The sequence below is a fragment of the Nesoenas mayeri genome, assembly GCF_963082525.1.
Source record: "Nesoenas mayeri genome assembly, chromosome: 15".
NCBI classification, from domain to species: domain Eukaryota; kingdom Metazoa; phylum Chordata; class Aves; order Columbiformes; family Columbidae; genus Nesoenas; species Nesoenas mayeri.
Genome location: NC_137559.1, coordinates 6151403 through 6168677, shown reverse-complemented (window position 1 = coordinate 6168677; position 17275 = coordinate 6151403). Strand labels below are relative to the sequence as shown.

Below are 17275 nucleotides of genomic sequence, written 5' to 3'. Positions count from 1 at the left end.
CGCGCTGCGCAGCGCTCCGGCTCCGGCCCCAGCCCCAGCGCCGGCCCCGGCCCCGGCCCGCCCCCCCGTTCCCCGCCCCTCCGCTCCCCGCCGCTCCGCGCCCGCCCCGGGCCGCCCATAAAAGGGGCCCCGCGGCCGCCCGCCCCCGCCCGCCGCTCCGCGCCGCCGCCCGCCGGGCGCCCCGGCCATGGCTAAGGACCAGCTGAAACCGCGGTTGTGCCGAATGCTGAAGGGGGAGAGCGGGTACGGCTTCCACCTGCACGGCGAGAAGGGCAAGAACGGGCAGTTCATCCGCAAAGTGGAGCCCGGGTCACCGGCCGAAGCGGCGGGACTGCGCGCCGGGGACCGCGTCGTCGAGGTGAACGGGCACAACGTGGAGCAGGAGACGCATCACCAGGTGCGGGCACGGGTGGGCAGGGCAGGCAGCTCATACCCGCCCCGGGCTGATCACCCCGGGCCCCCTGCCCCGCTCCAGCTTCCCTGAGGTGGTTTTCTCCCAAAATGTCTATGCTGGAGCATCCTTGGCCCAGCTGCCGCTGGTGGTTGCTGGGATGGGATGGGTGCCCCCCAAAATCTTAGGCCTGCAGGGGAGTTTTGCATGGCTGGGGTGCTGAGTTGCCACAAGAATGGTTGTGTGGTGTGGTCGGTCTGGCTGCTGGGGAAAGGATGTTGTAATCATGTGAAGGTGGGAAAGGTGAAGGTGTTTCGGCCATGGGCAGGGCGCCATTGGTTATGCAATCTGTGGTGGAAAGGAATGGGGGATACCCGGGCTTTATTTCCGGCTCTGCTATGTGTTTTCTTGGCCAGTTTAGGCAAACTGCTCCTGCTTATGCAGCCCAGAGCGTTTAAGGATGCCTTAAAATCTCCTGATTAAGCTCTGCAGATGTTCAGCAGTTTGGCTGGCTTAAGTGTGATAGAGCTTGTAGGGGAATAATGGCTGTTGTTGGACCCCGGTTGTGACTGGAGGGGGGGTCCATGTGAACTATTTCTCAGCTCTAACAGAAGCTGCACATTTCAGACCATGTCATTTTCTGCTTATAAAACTGAAACTTGTGTTGGTTAAACAGTTTAGTTCAAAAGACAAGCAATGAGATTCAGGCTGCTGCTGTCCCAAAGAGCTGTGGAGCCTGGTAGGGGCACGGTGCCCAATGTGCCCGTTTGCTTGATGGCTTGTGGGGCTCTGCAGGGTTTAGTGCTTGAGTAACTTAGAACAGATGTTGAGCCTCCACTGCCTGTGCTTTACTGGGGCAGAGCTGGGATGTAGCTTGTGGGCCCAGCAGTGTTCTGGGGGATGCAGGTTCATGTGCAGGTAGGGATGTTGCTGTGCTCAAGGTAAGGCAGAACCTCCCTGGGCATCATGGCAAGCCCAGGTAGCTCCAGTGAAGCCTCGTGGACTCCTCTCCATGGGCTTGGTGGGTTTTCATGGCTGAATGAGCCTGTTTTGCTGATCTGAGCCAGCTGTGTAAAAGTTATTGTTTGTCCTGAATGTGATTTCAAAACCCTTGAAGGAGGATCTGTGTCTTTGATCTGGCTGGGCAGAAAGGAGGGCTGCGTTCCCATAAGGAGCTGCTTCATATTGGGACCTATCAGAGCTCCCTGCTGAAACTGAGGTGCTGGGGATGGGCATTAGCGGAGCTGAGGCAGCCAGCTGTGTCTGCAAAATGTACACAGTTTTCCAGTAGGTCAAGTGAAATGGGAGAAATTTTCCTGTCTTCCATTTTCTGCTGGCGGAGGCAGGATTCAGCCCTGGCGCTCGCTCCCTGCTGCAGAGCAGGGAATGGGACGGAGTGTCGCGGAGCTCACAGCTGTGCTGTGCTCCTGTTGTGCTGGCATCAGTGTGTGTGAGCAGGAGCTGTCCCAGGACACCCCTGGGATCGCCCTTCCTCTTGCCTCAAAACAGTGAGAACCTCTTTCCTGCTCCCTCAACAGATACCCAGCACTGGATGGGTCAGAGCTGCCAGTTTGCTGTGGCCTTTCCTCCTTGCGCTGCTGAGGTCCCTAACCTTGAATAAGTAACATTTATCCATGCGCATCCGAAGCTGTGGTGGGACGGGCCCGCAGCAAAGAAGACCTTGCTGTTTGGGTGTAACTGTGTTTCGAGCTGAAGCTGGCGGCATTTGTGCCTTTGTTTTCTGCTTTTCCCCAGCCTTACCCAAGGAGCGAAGGCAGGACGTGTTCTCAGGGTGTTCCATGTTTTGGATGTGAAATTGTGTCCTGGCTCCTGGGTCCCTCGCCCAAGTGGGCAGTGAGTGTGGGGCACAGAGCGATGGGCTCCTGCCTTCCCGGGGCTGGCAGCGCTGTGCACAGGCATCTCTTTCGGAGCAGGAGGGATGAACTGAGCTGTTCCTGGTGGCACCATGTGGCTCGTTCCTGGGCAGCTGGTGTTTGGCAAGGGTGGAAGGGCTGCTGTTGGTGTAGCCAGGGGTGAAAGTCTGTTTGGGTGGAGCCGCGGAAATCATGCGGCTGGGACCGGGGCTGAGGAGGTCCTGAGGCGCCAGATGCGCAGGGGAGGCTGTGTTGTCTTCAGAAAAGCTGCGGGCTTGAGGCTGTGACCATGGCTCGGAAACGGGTAGGGTACCGGGCAGTACCTGGCTACTGCTTTGCTTCTGCCTTGCTGCTCTGTCTCTGGAGCGACTTGCTGCCCAGGGACTTTGTCCCAGAAAGCCCCTTCCGCTCATCCCTGCCCATGGGGAGAGGGACTGCTCTGTGCGCCCTCTCCATTGTTTGCTCCACCGCTTGCCATGGCTGTTGAGGCGCTTGGCAGTGGGATGAGCCCCAGCACTGTTCCCCACCAGCCAGGGAGCAGCTCACCATCCTGCCCAGCCAGCACCATGGCGCTTCTGTGGTCCCTCTGCATATTGGTGAGGTGACCCTGCTCCTGGCCAGTGATTAATGGTGTGCCCCATTGTGGGGTCTGGGGGATGACGCTGTGCGGGACCCAGCACGTTTCTCCTGCATGCTGCCCACCTGTGTGTCCTGCCAGCACACGCTGGCTCCCAGGTCCCCTTGGGAATGGTGGCCTTGTGCAGGCACTGCCTTGCCTGTATTGGCAGCACCGTCCAATGCGGCATGGAAATAGATCTGAAGGAGAGCAGATGGGTTTTCTGGGGCTTGCTGGAGTGCACCCTGTGGGCCATTCTGGACGGGAGCCCTGGGCATGCTGCCGCCTGATGTGGAGCTAGAGGCTGCAGCAGATTAGTTGGTTCAGGACAAGCAGCCTTGTCTGCAGTCTATAAATTTCTTGCTGGTTGTTTGGTTGTGTTGTTTTTTTATTTGCAGATACTGGCTCTGTTGACCTTGAGTGGAGCTTGCAGGGGAGTAAATAAATGCTGGCTAATTGCGCATTAGGCTCGTTGGTCGTTTTATAACCTTGGTGGTTGCAGTGTGTTGGCTGCTGTGACCCAGATCAGAGCAGGACCCTGAGAGAAAGGCCAGTGCTGCCCCTGGGGGGCGTTCCTGCATGTCTGGGGGGTCATGGGTCTGTGGTCTTCAAGGTCTCCCCATGGCCAGGGATGGCTGCTGGGCAGCATCACCAGTGATACCACCCCTCCACCTCCTCCTGGGGATGAAGGCCTGTGCAGGGAGGAGGTGGCACGGCAGAGCCAGCCCTTCATGGTGCTGGCAGGGCTCTGGGCTGGTTTCCCTTTGCCCAGCTCCCGTGCATGTCCTGGATCTGTCCTATTTCCATCACAGCCCACCCCGGTGTGATTTACCGGCCGGGGTCAGCTCCTCCCAGCCCTCCCTGACACCGCCAGCTCCTTTCAGAGCCTCTGCCCGTCTCTGATCCCTGCGGAGCTGCCGGGACAGGACAATGGTCCCCATTCAGTGCTGGGTCCCAGCAGGGACAGGTCCATCTCCTGCTCCCAGTGCTGGGTTCCCTTATCTCCGCTGGCTCCAGCACAGCCCAGGGATCAACGCACAGATCAGGTTGTTTCGTTCATAAATCTGCCTGGGGTGGGGGGGGTCACCAGTATGCTGGTGTTAGGAGGACCCAGCAAAGGCAGACTGGCCACCAAATGTATGTGTGCGTGCTCAGTGCCTGCCTGTGCACCCCAGATCTCCACCCTGCCCTGGGTATGGGGGAAGAAGGACACCCCAGATCAAGGGGCTGAGTTTGTGCAAGATGGTTTGCTTGGAGGGACAGGCTGTGTTGTCCCTGTAAGGGGCAAAACCGGGCAGCAAGGTTTCTGATGCTGGAGGGTGGGGGGGTGGGGTGGGGTGCAATGAGCAGCCTTTGTGACAGCTCCTGTCTGAGCAGGTGATCCTGGGGGGTCTGTGCAGCTGCCCTGGGCAGAGCCAGGGAGGGAAGAGCCACCACCGTCACCACCGGGGCTGCAGGCACTCCATGCTGGGCAACCCCCAAAGCTGCGCTCTGCCCTTCTCCCCGTCACCGATGGCTGGAAGTGACAGCAAACTTGCACCATGCAGCAAGGTGGAAGCTGCAGGAGAGTGGGAGCTAATGAATGCAGCTCTTGCCACAACTGGGAGGTCCCTGCGCTTCTGCTCAGTTGTTTTTTTTTTTCCCTCTTTTCCAGGTTGTGCAGCGCATCAAAGCTGTGGAGTCAGAGACACGCTTGCTGGTGGTGGACAAGGAGACGGACGAGTACCTGTGCAGCCTGCGCCTGACATGCACAGAGGAGATGGTGCACGGCGGGATCCTGCTCAACTCCGGCCTCTCGCCCACCAAGTCAGTGGGCAGTGACAATGGGGAGGTCTGGAAGCCGCAGCTGGACCTGAGCGGGGACAGCCTCCCCCGGCACACACACAGCTTCTCCTCGCATGGCAGCAGGAAGGTGAGGGGGGGCTGCTGGGTGCAGAGTAGGGACTGGGAGCAGCTCCCTCTGCAAGCATGGTGCTTCCCATCAGAGAAAAACCTTCTGTATGTGGCTGTCAGCTCTGGGGACCCCACTGTGTCCTGAAGCAGGGGACAAGCTGCCTCTTGGCATCATTTTCTCTTGCATCATCAGCCACTCACTCCTCGAGGGTCTCCTGGGCTCTGGGAGCTGCTGAGTGCTGGGACAGAGGGGTCATCAGCCTTGGGTGGGTGACCCAGCTTGAGTCTCGCTCCCTGCATGAACCAGGAATGTGGCAAAGCTGGAGCTCATGAATGAGCTTCTCTCTCCTCCAATTATTTGCAGGAGGGAGGGAACATGTGAGGTGAATGTGTTATCAGTGTTTTGCTTAAATAAGAAGGAAATTAGCTCTTTTTCAAGTGGCCTGGGTCTGGACTGCAATTCTGCAGTAAGTACCTTTTATTGGTAAACTTCTTTCCAAAAAGGAAAGAATTTGGGGTGGAAAAGGTCCAATTTCCACGGCTGCCTCGCTGCTGGGCTTGGGCTGGTGGAGACGGGGCAGCCTTGGCTCTGCAGATCGGCGGATCGCAGTTTTGGCCCTGGTGTTGCCCTGGCTGGGTGGGGAACGTGGGTGTTACATGGCTGAGCTGGTGACTGTCATGCCTCTGCAGCTGTCTGTCCCCTTCCCTTCGATCAGAGGTGCGTTGGTGGCTGGACACTGTCCCCAAAGTGGCTGTGGGGCTGCCAGGAGGACACAAGGTGGGAAAGTGGGGAAAGCTTCATGTCCTCAGGAGCCCTCACAGCGTCACGGCTGAAGGAATTCCCTGCGCTGATAAGGCGCGATGCTGGTGCAAGGCAGGAGGCAGCTCCAGTGATAAGGAGGGGGTCTCACCCTGGTCCTTCCTCCAGAGCCTATTGGCGTCTTGCAGAGGTTTTGCTGCCCTGGGAGGAACCCCCATTCCTGGTGCTGGCAGGGGCAGGCTTGGAGGCAGCGCCTGTGCTGGGTTTTTGTTTTGTTTTTTTCTTTCTTCACTTATTGCGTGATTTGAAGCTGTTTGAAAGTCTGTATGATGGTGTTTCCCATGGAGTCGGTCCTATGGGGGGCTGGTGACCCCCAGGACAGCTGGTGGGAGAGGAGCTGTTCCTGGGGGTGGCTGGGCATGGCTGGGGGGCAGCTTTCCCAGCTGGGGATTTCCTCTCCTGACTCTGTTGGTTTGCTGGGCGCGATCCAACAGCGTGTGCTGACGGGAAGTCAGGCGAGGGGAACAGGACGGTCCTTTCCGGCCTTTGGGTTACGGCTCCTCCAAGGAGAGGGTGGGACGGGGAGAGCTGGGCTGGGGTGCGAGGGGGGAGAAGCACCCCGGCTCCCCCAGAGGCGCTGAGGGGCTTGACTGGGGCTTCACATGGGGTGGCATTTGGGGCTTGTGCTGACACCGATGTTTGGCAGCGCCTGAGCTGGACAAAGGGAACAGAACCTCGGGACGATGCGCTATGCGTGGGGTTGGGGATGGGGCTGCTGAGCGTGGCAGGTGTTTGCAGAGGCTCAGGTCAGTGGCTGGTTTGCAGCAGCTCTTTGAAGAGCTGGGTGCTGCTGGCTTTGCTGGCCAAGGTCACTTCTCTGCGCTGGGGCCGTGAGCGACCCTGCGGCAAGGTCATGGGTGACCGGAGCAGCAGGACTTGCCCTCTGCTTCCGTGCCTTGCGGTCCTGCTCCCTTCAAGGCAGTAAAACTTTGTCTGGGTGATGTGACTCTCCCCATGTCCCAGGTGGCTGGAGGCTGGGGGTGCCATGGTGCACCCCGATTCCTGCAGTGCTCAGCCCCCCAGTGCTGTGTCCCTCTGTGGGGCAGCTCCACCCTGGCCCTTGTCCTGCAGATCACTGGGACCACATTGTGCAGCTCCTGAGCATTGTGGGGCTGCTCAGGGGATTTGGGTCCCTGCAGTGGGGCTGTGGCAGCTGAGGGCCAGTCAGAACCATGTCGCCAGCCAGATTTGGGGCTTTTGTGTAGCTTCCCTGGAGGAGTTTAGTGAGGAAAAGGCAGCTCCTTCCCCCTGTAGACCTGTGGCCCCAACCTGCTGCTGTAGGAACTGGTGCTGATGCTTTGGGCTGTTCCCAAGGAGCAACATTTTTATATGTAAAAGCTGCACTTTTCCTTGATTATGAGGCCAGGTTGTTCAGTGCAGCCTGAAGCAATGAAAACTGAAACAAAGAGGAGGGAAATCTGGCACCCTGCATGGCCGTAGTGGTGGGCAGCGAGGAGGTGACGCTCCAGGCAGGGTGGGCACAGCCCTGCCAGCCCCCCTGTGCTGTCCCCTCTTATTTTGGAAGAGGAGTGACACCCCCCCCCCACCCTCGAGAGCTCTTGTGGATGGGGAGGTCACCGTGCACCCCTGGTGGAGACCTGGCGTCCAGGACCTCATGCTCCAGGAGCCACGGTGACGCCATGAATAATTCAGAGCGTATTTAAAATCAGGCTGGCTGCCCCGGAGCAGGTCACAGGGCTGGCTGCCAGCCACTGCACTGTCACCACTGCCATCCTCACTGCCCTGGGGACCTGTGTCCTGCCTGGCTGTGGTGACACGCAGTGACATGGGGCACAGGGTCTGCCTGGCCCTGTCCTGCAGTGCTGCACCCAGCTCTGGTGCTGGAGGGGTTTGCTTTCTTGCTGCCTGCCCCTCACTGTGTCCTTGGGGAGGGGACGCAGCAGAACACATGTCCCCATGCCATGCGCTCCTGTCCCAAACATGCTGTGGTGGCCACCAGGCTGTTTGGTGCTTTTCCCTGTGGCTCTGGCTCTGCCCAGCATGGAGTTCCTGGGGGTTTGGGAGGCAGCAAGCAGGGGGGCGTTGGGGCTGTGCTGGGTGCTTTTATTGCAAAGGTGCCTTTGGGACAGTGGTTTGAGCTGGTGGTGGCGGTTAATTAAATGGTGTATGAAAGGCAGGTGAGGTGCAGGGCTGGGCTGGTGCTGAGCAGTGTTGCCTGCGTGCTGTCGACTATCCTGGAGGGGTTCGTGGTTGTGCTGCAGCCCGGCTGCCCCCATAGCACGGTGCAGGGGATGTGCTGTTACTGGGAGCCCAGTTACAGCTGCGCAGGGTTCTGAAGCATGTCAGGGTGTCCTTGGGACTTGCTGCCTCACTGCTTTCTCCAGGTGTGTTTGTAGGAGAAACAGGAACAGTAAAGCCACCGAGATGTGTCTTGGGGGAACACTGTTCCCCCTGTTGCTACCATGGTCACAGCAAAGCACGACTATGCTGGGTGGATGTGCAAAGGGACCTTGACAAACCAGCGTTTATCTTTTGGAAAACAAACCCACCTCTTGTTTGGTAGCTCCTGGATTTAAGCAGCCTGTTTGGGTCCAGAAATTGTAGTGCAGGGGAATTATGACAGGTGGTTAATCAGCCCCCCCTCAGGGAGGGACAGTGTCACATTAGTGTTGCTGCTGGCAAGAGCTGCAAACAGCAGGAGGACGGACGGGTGTCTCTCTGCTGACCCGGGCGATGTGACTGGCTCTTTGTCATGACAGCGAGCAGGCGTTGAGCCTCCTGCGTGCCACAGTTCATGCTCAAGAGGAGCTGATGTTTTCTGGAGGAGGATGGACAAGCACCTGGGTGCCTGTCAGACCCACAGGTGTGGGGCCAGCACTGACATTGAGACAATAAATATTTACGCTTCTGTTTGGGTCAGGAATAAGAACTTGTTTCTATTGCAAATAAAACTCTGGGTTGCAACATGTTCAGCCTCCAGCTTTCTGCTGGAGTGCTGGAAGGGGGAGTAACTAGGGACAGATGTTTTTGGAGAACTTTGCCAACTTATTTGAGGCCCCAAAATTAGGGCTTGTAGAATAACCGCAAAGATGTAATAAAACCTAACATGAGCAGAGATGTCTGTAGTAATTATGTGATTAAAAAACAAAAAAACACCCAAAAAAATAACAGCATGGTTTAAATTAAAGCACTTCCCTGCAGCATCCTGTGCTCCCCAGGCTCAGACCTGCAGGAAGGGCATGACTGGGGGGACAGCAAAGCTCATCCCTGATACAACCTGGATGAGGTTCCTGCTGTGAAGGGAGAGGTTGAGGAATCTCTCCAGCACAGAGCTGTGGGAGCTGCAGCTGTGTCCCCTGATGTCCCCTGCCCTTCCTGCAGCAGCTGTCTTTGTGGATGCAGCCCCGGGGCTGGAAGGGCAAAGCCAAAAGGAAGCCCTGTGCATGCACTGTTGGGGCAGGGATGTGTTGCTCTATGCACTCTGCATTTTTCTGATTAAAAAACACTTTGTAAAGCTATTTCTGCACCTGCAGTGTGGAGCTGCACTGGGGCTGCCTGGAGCTCGGGCTGCTGCTCTGCTGGGGATGGGAGAGGGCAGGAGATGGGAGTGCAGCTCCCACATCCCTGCTGGGGAATCATGGAATAGTTTGGTTTGAAGGGACCTTTCCAGCTCCCCCAGTGCCACCCCTGCCATGAGCAGGGACATCTTCATCAGCTCAGGTTGCTCAGAGCCCCATCCAGCCTGGCCTGGGATGTCTCCAGGGATGGTTGATCCACCACCTCTCTGGGCAGCCTGGGCCAGGCTCTCACCACCCTCAGGGGCAACAATTTCTTCATGTCCAACCTGAATCTCCCTTCTTTTAGTTTAAAACCATCACCCCTTGCCCTATCATGACAGGGAAGAGGAAGGCAAGATGCCTGTGGGGACCTTGGAAGCAGGACAGCGGGGCCGGAGTCTCCTGTCCCTCTGCAAAGGGCAGCATTGCAGCAGGTACCAGGGTACATGGGGATGGCGACAGGTCTGGTTACTGGTGGAGCTCAGCGAAGCCAGGCTTGCTTTTGGGATTAGTGCTTCAATCCCATCCCGGAGGCAGTGGAGCAGCAGGGCAGCCGGCGGCCCCGTGCCAGCACTGACCCTGCTGCATTATTGATGGCACTGGGCTCACCAGCATCGTGTGTCACGGGCCGGGCAGAACTGCTGTGGGTGGGCTCTGGAGCAGCTCCAGCTTGCAGCATCTTGGGGACGGAGATTAGGACACATGGCAGCTGGAGGTGGCCTCTCTGGGGATGGCTGCAGGATGCTTTCCCCCTGCCTGAGGCTGTGCTGCACCGTGAGCTCTGCTCAGAAGAGCATGGAGAGTTTTGCTTTTTTGGGAGCCTTTCCTGTGCATGCAGCAATAGGCTCAATGGATAAAAATAACTGATTTTTCATGCCGTTGGTCTCTCTTCATGCATGGTTAGAAGAAGCAGGATGAGACTTCTCCTTTCAGAGCCCCCTTAGTGTGGGTGTTGGGATGTTTCAGGAGCTGGTTGTGATTCTGTCCCCTCAATGTGCTGGGAGCAGTGGGGTCTGGTCTGCGGGGAGGCTCTGCATCCTGGAGCATCGCAGGTCCCTTCACAGGGACCAGGGCAGCCCTAGCCTCATTCCCCACACAGTCTCATCTGTTTGTCCCTTGCACGTCAGCAATCTGCTAACTTCGGAGTTTTGCTCGTTGGGTTTTGTTATCAGTTTGGGGTTGGCATCGCAGTGCCGCCGTTTGCTGGAGCCTCGGGTCGTGAGGAGCCTGTGGGGAGCAGCGTGTGCTGAGTGTTGCTGCAGCATTTGGAGGAGGTGCTGGCAGGGATCTGAGCCCTGTCCTGCTGGATGCAATCCAGATATGAGATGGGACATTTACCCACAGTGAAGAGAACTGTGTTACTGGCCATGCTGGAGCATGGCGGGGTCAGCCCTGACTCCCCAGCCCTCGCATCCTGCACAGGGTCCTCTTGGTGCTGTGGGAAGGGGGTTTGGATGGAAAATGCTCCCTTTCATGTGGACCACAGCTGCATCCCATCACCCAAAATGCTGCAGGGACAGAGGGAGGGGGCTGAGTGGGCATCCCCAGCTCTCCTGCCTGGGCTCGGTGTGGCTCCCATGGAGGAGCTGGGCTGGGGGGTTATTTCTGTGCTGGGGCAGTGCAGGAAGCCCCTCCCGGGGAGGAGAGCATCCACCCCGCGGCAGAAACTTCCTCCACTGCGATATTTTTAGTGAAACACAAAGCGAGTGGAAGGGAGCAGGAGGCAGAAGGCAGATTAGCATCAGGAGGAGCTGTGCCCTGCCAGGAGCCTTTGTTCCTGGGGCCATGCACTCCCAAGGGCCACCCGGTCCTGCGAGGGGACTGTAGGGTCACCCTGGGACCTGCCACCTCCCTGGGAGAGGGGCAGGAGCACAGGGGAGTGTTTGCATCCCAGCCCATTGCCTGGCTGTGGAGCGGTGACAGTGCCGACACCGAGAGATGCTGCGTGTGGTCCAGCCGGTCATGTTCCCTTCTGCATCCTTGAAAAATCCAAAGCTTTCCCTCAAAATGATTTGAAAACTGATATGAAATGGAAGCTGTTAAAAATGCAGCTTGCTCCGCAGCAGCCGGTCCCGGCCCCCTCTGCTCGCTGGGATGCGCTCAAGCAGCTTGCTTTAATAACAGCCCTGCTTATGAGTGGGCTCCTTGCCAGCTGGTTAATGCTTCTCTTCAATAGTAAAAAAATATTAAGTGGTTTCAAATAAATTAAAAATCTTCTGGCAGAATCTGGGCTGTCGGCATGTGCCCTGGCAGCTGCGCGGCGCCTCTGCTGTGACTTTGCTCCATCCCTTGGAGCTTCTCTGGGATGGTTGGGCTTGTGATCCCATTGTGGTTGAGGAAACATTAAAACAGTATTGGATTTTTTTTTTTACAGTCTCTATTTATTCCCAAGACCCAAATTAGTTCTGCAGGAGGGGGCACATTGTGTGTTTCCAGCTCTCTTTGTGCAGGACTGTCCCTGGTGCCACCGTGTAGTGTGGCTGCATAAAACCCCTCTGGGTGATGGACACCAGACCTGGTGATGCTGTGGGTTGGGGTGAATCCCACCTACCCCTGGTTTAAAGAGGACTTAAAGAGCTCCTTGTAATCCGTGATGCAACATTCCTTTGCTGATTGCAGCCCTAACAGCATGCAGCTGCAATGTGGTGTCCACGGCATCGCCTCTGTGCTTCATTCCTCGCTTTGGTCAGGATGACTGAGGCTGTGAGGTGCAATGATTTACCCAGCCCTGCAGAGAACTTGGTGGATAAATTAAGGTCTGAACTGAGCCATTTTGGTGCCTGGTCCTTGGCTCTGTTGCTGGGTATAGAGATTCTACAGGCAGTGATCTTGGGAGGCTGCAGGTGGGGATACGAGAGAGAAAATTAAACTCATAATCAGCAAAGGGTTTCTCCAGATCCAGTTGTCTCTATAAATAAGGAATTAAAACTCAAGTTGTTGACATAATTATTTCTGGTGAGATCTGTATCATAATCTAATTTCATTACAGCTTTTGCCTGGACTTCTGAGTGTTTTGGTTCCTCTGCTGTGCACATTTAAACCGTAGCCAGCCTTGGAGCTGGATTTTGTTGTCTAAACGTCTCTCTTTTCCCACTAAAGCCTCGCAGGAGTTTGTTACAAGGTAGAATAAGCCAGTGGTGGATGTTTGTTAGCGGTAAGTCTGAAAGCCAAATTGAAAAGTAGTTTTATGAGCAAGGGGAAGGTGAGATGATTCCCTATAGGTACCACAGTGGTGTGTGGGGCTGCTTTGTGGGCATCTCAAGCTGTGACTGCCTGGCAGCAGGTCTGTCCCTCAGTGGGTCCCCAGCCTGGGCAGACCTGTCCCTGTGGCTGCAGATGCTTGGGGAAGGGGCAGGATGGGGAGAAGTGGTGGGTTGGTGTTGGGATGTGGTCCTGGGTGCCTCCATTGCCGGGTGATGTGAGGCTGGGACCCTGGCCTGGTGTGATTAAACCCTCTTAGGGACTTAAAGGGACTAATCCCCTTAAAGAAATGAGCAGCACAAAAGGCGGCAGGAGGGCTAATCCCTCCATCCTGCCTTGGCGGGCTGAGCTCCCACCCTGGCTATGCTCTCCCTGCAACCCTTGGGGGCATGGCTGTGCCACCAGCTGGACCAGTGTCCCCTGCGGTGTGTCACTACTGCCATGGGGCTGGTCCCCAGTGGGTTATCCCAAGCCACTGTGGCTGGTGCAGGGCTGGCTCACTTGCACCAGCCTGACGGTCCCCCCTGAACAGCCAAAGGCCATCCCAGGTAAATCAGTTAATTCTGACCCTGCGGTTGTTCATGGTTAGCAGGATTTAATTAAGACAAGCCCTAATTAGTTCTAAGCAGGGTGAATAGTCTGCCTTGCTTGGGAGAGTTCCCTGCTCTAGGCTGGTGGCTGTTAATGAGCACAGGGTTCCTGCTGGCACTGGGGACTGAGTCTGTCCCAGGGATGGGAGACCCCATGTTGTGCTGGGGAGGTGCTTGGGGCAGCCTGAATATTGCAGAATAGTTTGGGTTCAAAGGAACCTTCAAACATGGGGAAAAATTCAAATAGGGGGATAAAAATTGCCTCGTTCCGCTCCTTGAAGCAGCTGCTGGGTTTTGCTGGGCACTCGGATCCATCTCTTGGCTTTGCAAGCTTTTTGCTGGGGCAGCTGTTTTCCCTGTGGTTTTCTGGTCTCCTCAGCCCTTTGTGGATCACAGCATGCTCAGAGCTCCGCAGCCAATACCAGCGTGTCCCCAGCACCAGCATGTACCTGGGACCACGCACCCGCCTGCACCCAGCCTTTATCAGCAGGAACAGCCGGAGCCTGGTGCTGGCCCTGGGGTTATCGCAGCAGATCTGCTCGGCATCGGAAACACACTTTGTCCTGGAGCACCCGCTGCTGCATGGGGCTTTGGCAAAGCCACCCCCAAACCCTCTTATCTGCCCCAGCACGGGGTGCTGCTCGGCTCTGCTGGAGATAAACACCAGCCCCTCGCCTGAGGAGCAACCTGGGAGGGTGCTCAGCAGGCAAAGGCCATCTCCTGTGGTCATATTTTTAAGCAGCTGGGTTTAAAATGTCATTTTTTTTTGAGCTGAGCATGGCAGCGGTATGGGCTGAGTGGTGAGCCCTGGTGTTTCCCAATTGCATCAGGTCTGGGTGTGATCCCGTGTTTTCCAGCAGTGCTGTGGGATGGAGCTGGCAGCAGCATTTTGCAAGGATTGAGTTGTGTGGGGGAGGCTGAGAGCCGCAGGCAGAGCTGTGGACTTCGGGTGCTGCATCCAGATCAACTCCATGGACAGATTTTGTGCAAAAGCTTTGAGTCGTGGGTTTTTGGGAGGAGGGGGTAGCTCGCATGTCAAGCTGAGGGGCGGGAGCGAGGCCCCCTCACTCCTTCTGCTTTCTGGAAAATTACACCCCTGGATATATTACTGCAGGATTTTTAAATACACAAGGCCTTACATTCAGTTAACCCCAAGTGTGGGTGCCACAGCGCTGGCTTTGCTTTCGTTATAAGGAATGCAGAGGATGTTTGGAGCCCTCCCCCTGCCCCGTTTCCTCCAGCAACCGGTGCTGCCCAGCCAAGACAAATATTGGTGGTAAACTATTGAACTTCCCTGGTCCCGATGCTCCCCAGCGCTCACAGAGCAGCGCCTGTTCTCCCCAAATCCTGGGGCAGGGGCCGGGCTGGGGAGGCACAGATGTGTCCCTGAGCTGGGGACAAGCTGGAGGCAGCGAAATGTGGCGGTGGGAGCTGGAAGGTGTGCGGTGAGCGTGCGGTGAGTTTTGCAGAGCTGCAATACCCAGGGCTGCACCCAGCTCATCCATCCCAACCCGTGCACGGGGTGAGCTTGGTGGTGGAGCTGAGGGGACAGCCAGCCCCAAAGGGCCAGTGCCGTGGCTTGTGTGGTCCCTCTCCAACCCTGCGTGTGCGTTATTTGACTCTGAAAATCTGAATGTAGCACCCAGACTTTTTCCTCCAGGGCTGGGGAGGCTGCGGGGACTGTGAGCAGGACCAGGAGCTGCATCAGGCACAGGAACAGGCTGCCCAGGGCAGTGGTGGAGTCACCATCCATGGAGGGCTTGAACAGGTGTGGAGAGGAGATTCTCAGGGACATGGGGTAGTGCCAGCGGTGCGTTATGGTTGGACTCAATCTCGAGGGTCTTTTCCAACCAAAAGGATTCTGTGATCATTGCAGGCCCATAGTGCAGACTGTGGGCTTCCCCATCCTATGATGGACACCCTGGCAAGCAGCTGCCTTTCTGCAGGGTTGCAGGTTATTTGTTGACCTGCTGGGGATTGCACCCCCTCCCCAAAAACTGGGCTTCCAGGGCAGCTCTCAGAGGGGTTGGGCAGGTTGGTGCTGGCCTCTGTAGGTTGCTGTGGGACATGGAGTTTGGTATGTGGTCCCACAGTGGTGTCCCCCACCCCTGGTACAGATGTGGCTGTGCAGCCCATGGGGCGACAGCCTTGAGTTCACAGCCTGAGTAACCTCAACCCTTGAGAAAAACCTCTTTCCTGCTCTGGGTGTGTGGCTGCGAGAGCCCCACCTGTCCCGGGGTGTTCTCTGGGGAGGGAGCGCTGTGCCTTGGCATGTCACACCAGTGTCCCCGCATCACCAGGGGGATTTCCCTTGTCATCGGTGCTGCCAAGCTTGTCACCATGGGAGCGCAAAGCTGGTAGGACTGGATTCCTGCTGATGACCCGGGGTTATTAAAGTTAATGAACGAGGCTGGCGTTAACAAATGATTGGTGATTGCTCAAGGCTTGGCCTGGGCAGGCAGCTGAGACTGAAGTGTGGGCTGACATGGCGTGGGCAGCAGTTTCACGGCACACAAGCTGGTGTGCGGGATGTGCTTTGGGTCCTGGCCTGCATGGGAGGCTCTGTTTGGGATCCATCACCTGCCCTTGGAGCGGTGCTGAGGGTGTTGAGATGTGCTGCTGTGGGTGGCAGCTGTGCCCCCGATTTTCGGTGTCTTGGGGCAGGACCCGTCTCTCCTACGAGGCTGAGCTACCCGCTGCAGCAAGGCCAATGGGGGAAGCTCATTCCCAGCATCTCCTGCTGCCTTCCTGTGGCCGTAGCCATCCCTCCCCTCGCCCCAGGGGGTTCATAGCAAGCGTGGGAAGGACTTTTCTCCCTGTTCCAGCAGCTCGAGCTGTGATTTGAGCCCTGCGCAGAGCGACCAATGCTCTTTGCCTCCTTTCTTTCCTACCCCCAGGAAAACAGATCCCCCCTGGATCTGGTGAGATCCCTTTGCTTCCAGAATGGAGATCCCATGTTTCTCTTCTTGGACAAATCCCAGCCTGCCTGGACCCACGCTGCTGCCCCACGTTGTCCTGGAGCCAATTCCCCTGGAGCAGCAGAGCTCGCCGGCATCCCGGCTGCATGTTCCCTTGGCGGATAGTGCTGGAAAAGTTGTCTTTTTTTAAAGAAAACACATGCACGTGGCGGCTTCAGTCTCCTCCATCCTCCCTCCCTCTGTGTCTCTCCCAGGGCTGGGCCAGCTGGTCCCGGCTCCCGGCCAAGCCCGAGCTGCTGCTCCTGCTCCAGCCCTGCTCAAACACCACCAAACGGGGGAGGGAAAAGCAGCTTCTTGCAGCTTGTGGCTGAGAAGTTCCCCAGCTGTGGGGTTGCTGAGGAATGGCAGGGACAGCTCAGCTGGAGACATGGATTTTTGGACTCAGTGACCCTTGTGGGTCCCTTCCAACTCAGGACATTTTATGATTCTGTGATCGCTGCTGGGGGGATCAGATGGACCCCATGGGGCTGGACTGTGTCCCTGCAGCAGTGAGCTGCCCTTGCTGGTGATGTGTCTGTTGGGGACTCTTGCAGGGACACATGTTCCTCATGGGGACATGGCCCCGGCTGTAGCTCCTCTCCTGAGAGGCTCCTTTGTGCCCAGGGATTTTGGTAATGCTGGAGCTGCCGTGTGGTGCCAAGGATTTTGGGGAGGGGCAAATCCAGGCTTACCCCCTCGCCTGGGGCAGCAGTAGTGAAGGTCATGCTCTGATTTCTTTGGCAGCGAATTGCTTAAAGGTGAAACACTGGGAGGCTGTAGATAAAATGTTCATCCCATCACCCTGCCGTGGTGCGGGGCGCCTGGGGGTGGGAGCTGTGCCGTCCCGTGGGGCAGCCCAGCCTGGCAGAGACTGTCACTGCAGGCTGGACACCAGCGTCCTCCCCACCCTTCACATCCTTCCTGCTCTTGTTTTCTCCTGCCCGGCAGTTTCTTGGGATAATAACCTTTTGTCGTGTCTGGGGCTCTGTGCAGGGTGCTGGCACGGCCGCCCTGCTCCCCCATGGGTTTTGCATCCCATAGCGCCTGGAAGGGACTGGGGTGCAGAGGCTTGGGGGAGACCTGAGACTTTGTATGGCCCAGGGAGAGTGTGTACCCCTTCTTTGTGCTGCTCCTGTGGTGCCAGGGGACAGCAAAGGACCTCGTTAGTTTTTTTCTGATTGCTGTTGCATTGGGCTGCTGGAGACAAGCCACCCTGTCCCCTCTGCTGTCTGAAATGGCTGCAGGGCTCAGGGTGTGTGTCCTCGGGAATGGCGGGTCCTTGCTGAGACATTGTCCTTCCCCTCTACGGCTGGAAGGACTAGTCCCGCTGCTTAGGGTTTCCTTTGAGTAGTTCATCCTCCTCCTCGCAGGAGCTGCCATTGAGCTGTGACTGAGGGCAGAGCAGGGACCTGGTG

The 17275-nt window shown here is 57.2% G+C and overlaps 1 protein-coding gene across 1 annotated transcript in view; it reads left to right on the top strand.

Moving 5' to 3' along the window:
* The window catches only part of NHERF2 (NHERF family PDZ scaffold protein 2), a 34250-nt gene continuing 16975 nt past the window's right edge, over positions 1-17275 (top strand). The window contains exons 1-2 of the mRNA XM_080353757.1: positions 1-397; positions 4536-4793. Coding sequence (XP_080209883.1) covers positions 188-397; positions 4536-4793 — 468 coding nt within the window. The 5' untranslated portion in view covers positions 1-187. The remainder of the gene's footprint in view (positions 398-4535; positions 4794-17275) is intronic.